Source organism: Neopelma chrysocephalum, unplaced genomic scaffold (assembly GCF_003984885.1).
Source record: "Neopelma chrysocephalum unplaced genomic scaffold, ASM398488v2 Primary Assembly neopelma1_93044, whole genome shotgun sequence".
Lineage (NCBI taxonomy): Eukaryota > Metazoa > Chordata > Aves > Passeriformes > Pipridae > Neopelma > Neopelma chrysocephalum.
This window is the reverse complement of record NW_020921760.1, coordinates 2,653-4,302: the sequence shown is the minus strand read 5'-3', so window position 1 is coordinate 4,302 and position 1,650 is coordinate 2,653. Positions and strand designations below refer to the sequence as shown.

At 64.1% G+C, this 1,650-nt stretch overlaps 1 protein-coding gene across 1 annotated transcript in view; it reads left to right on the top strand.

Annotated features, from left to right (window-relative positions):
* Positions 1-151: 151 nt before the first annotated feature.
* Positions 152-1,650, top strand: part of LOC113980209 (myosin-7) — a gene marked incomplete at its 3' end in the record, with an annotated part of 4,146 nt that continues 2,647 nt past the window's right edge. Inside the window, exons 1-6 of the mRNA XM_027707439.1 lie at positions 152-268; positions 396-705; positions 788-861; positions 974-1,061; positions 1,147-1,264; positions 1,367-1,490. Coding sequence (XP_027563240.1) covers positions 167-268; positions 396-705; positions 788-861; positions 974-1,061; positions 1,147-1,264; positions 1,367-1,490 — 816 coding nt within the window. The remainder of the gene's footprint in view (positions 269-395; positions 706-787; positions 862-973; positions 1,062-1,146; positions 1,265-1,366; positions 1,491-1,650) is intronic.

Genomic DNA, 1,650 nt, shown 5'->3' with positions numbered 1-1,650 from the left:
CTCACCCCATTGGGTCTCAGGTTCACCCCCCTGGCCCCGTTGGGGGTTGAGTTGACCGCGCCGATCCCGTCATCCGCCCCTCCCTCTCCTCCCCCAGTTCAACAGCTTCGAGCAGCTCTGCATCAACTTCACCAACGAGAAGCTGCAGCAGTTCTTCAACCACCACATGTTCGTGCTGGAGCAGGAGGAGTACAAGAAAGAGGGCATCGAGTGGGAGTTCATCGACTTCGGCATGGACCTCCAGGCCTGCATCGACCTCATCGAGAAGGTACCACCCCCACCAGGGCCTCCGGGGGGGGGCGGATGGAGGAGGGTCCCGTCAGTGACCCAACGAGTGACTTTTGGGCGGTCCTCGGTGTCCCCCGTGGCCAACGACATCTCCTCCTCCTCCCCAGCCCATGGGGATCATGTCCATCCTGGAGGAGGAGTGCATGTTCCCCAAGGCCTCGGACATGACCTTCAAGGCCAAGCTCTACGACAACCACCTGGGCAAGTCGGCCAACTTCGGGAAGCCGCGCAACGTCAAGGGCAAGGCCGAGGCCCACTTCTCGCTCGTCCACTACGCCGGCACCGTGGACTACAACATCCTGGGCTGGCTGGAGAAGAACAAGGACCCCCTCAACGAGACGGTGGTGGGGCTCTACCAGAAATCGGCCCTCAAGCTCTTGGCCAGCCTCTTCTCCAACTACGCCGGGGCGGACTCCGGTGGGTGACGGGTGGATGGAGAAGACAGTCGCCTACTGGAGTTGCCTTCGTTCCCACCTCACCCCATCCGTCTTCTCCTCAGGTGGTGACGGCGGGAAGGGCAAAGGGGCCAAGAAGAAAGGTTCCTCCTTCCAGACGGTCTCGGCCCTGCACCGGGTGAGAGACTCCGTGGGGCAGAGGGGGGACAACCCCCGGTGTGGCCAACCACCCTCCACCCGTGGCCCCTCCCCTGCTCTCCCTTCGGTCAACCTCTTCTCTCCTCCCCCAGGAGAACCTCAACAAGCTGATGGCCAACCTCAAGACCACCCACCCCCACTTCGTGCGCTGCCTCGTCCCCAACGAGCGGAAGCAACCGGGTGAGCAGAGGGCGGGGAGGGGGGGGTGGGAAGATGGTGGGTGTGGCTCGTGGTTGACCCCCCCAGCCCGTGTCCATCCCCCCAGGTGTGATGGACAACGCCCTGGTGATGCACCAGCTCCGCTGCAACGGGGTCCTGGAGGGGATCCGCATCTGCCGCAAGGGCTTCCCCAACCGCATCCTCTACGGGGACTTCCGCCAGCGGTGGGCACGGGGCGGGGGGCGTGGGGCTGGGGGCACAGGGTGGGGGGCACAACCCCACCAGGGCTGATCGGGGGGGGGTGTTGTGTCCTCTCTGCCCACCAGGTACCGCATCCTGAACCCCGCGGCCATCCCCGAGGGGCAGTTCATCGACAGCCGCAAGGGCGCCGAGAAGCTCCTGGGCTCCATCGACATCGACCACAACCAGTACAAGTTCGGGCACACCAAGGTGAGCCCAAACACGGGGACTCTGTTCAACCCCAGTCCCACCTCCCATGAAGTGACAGGGACCTCACCGTCTGTCCATCCGTGTGTCCATCTGTCCATCTGCGTGTCCATCTGTCCATCCGCGTGTCCATCTGTCCATCCGCGTGTCCATCTGTCCATCC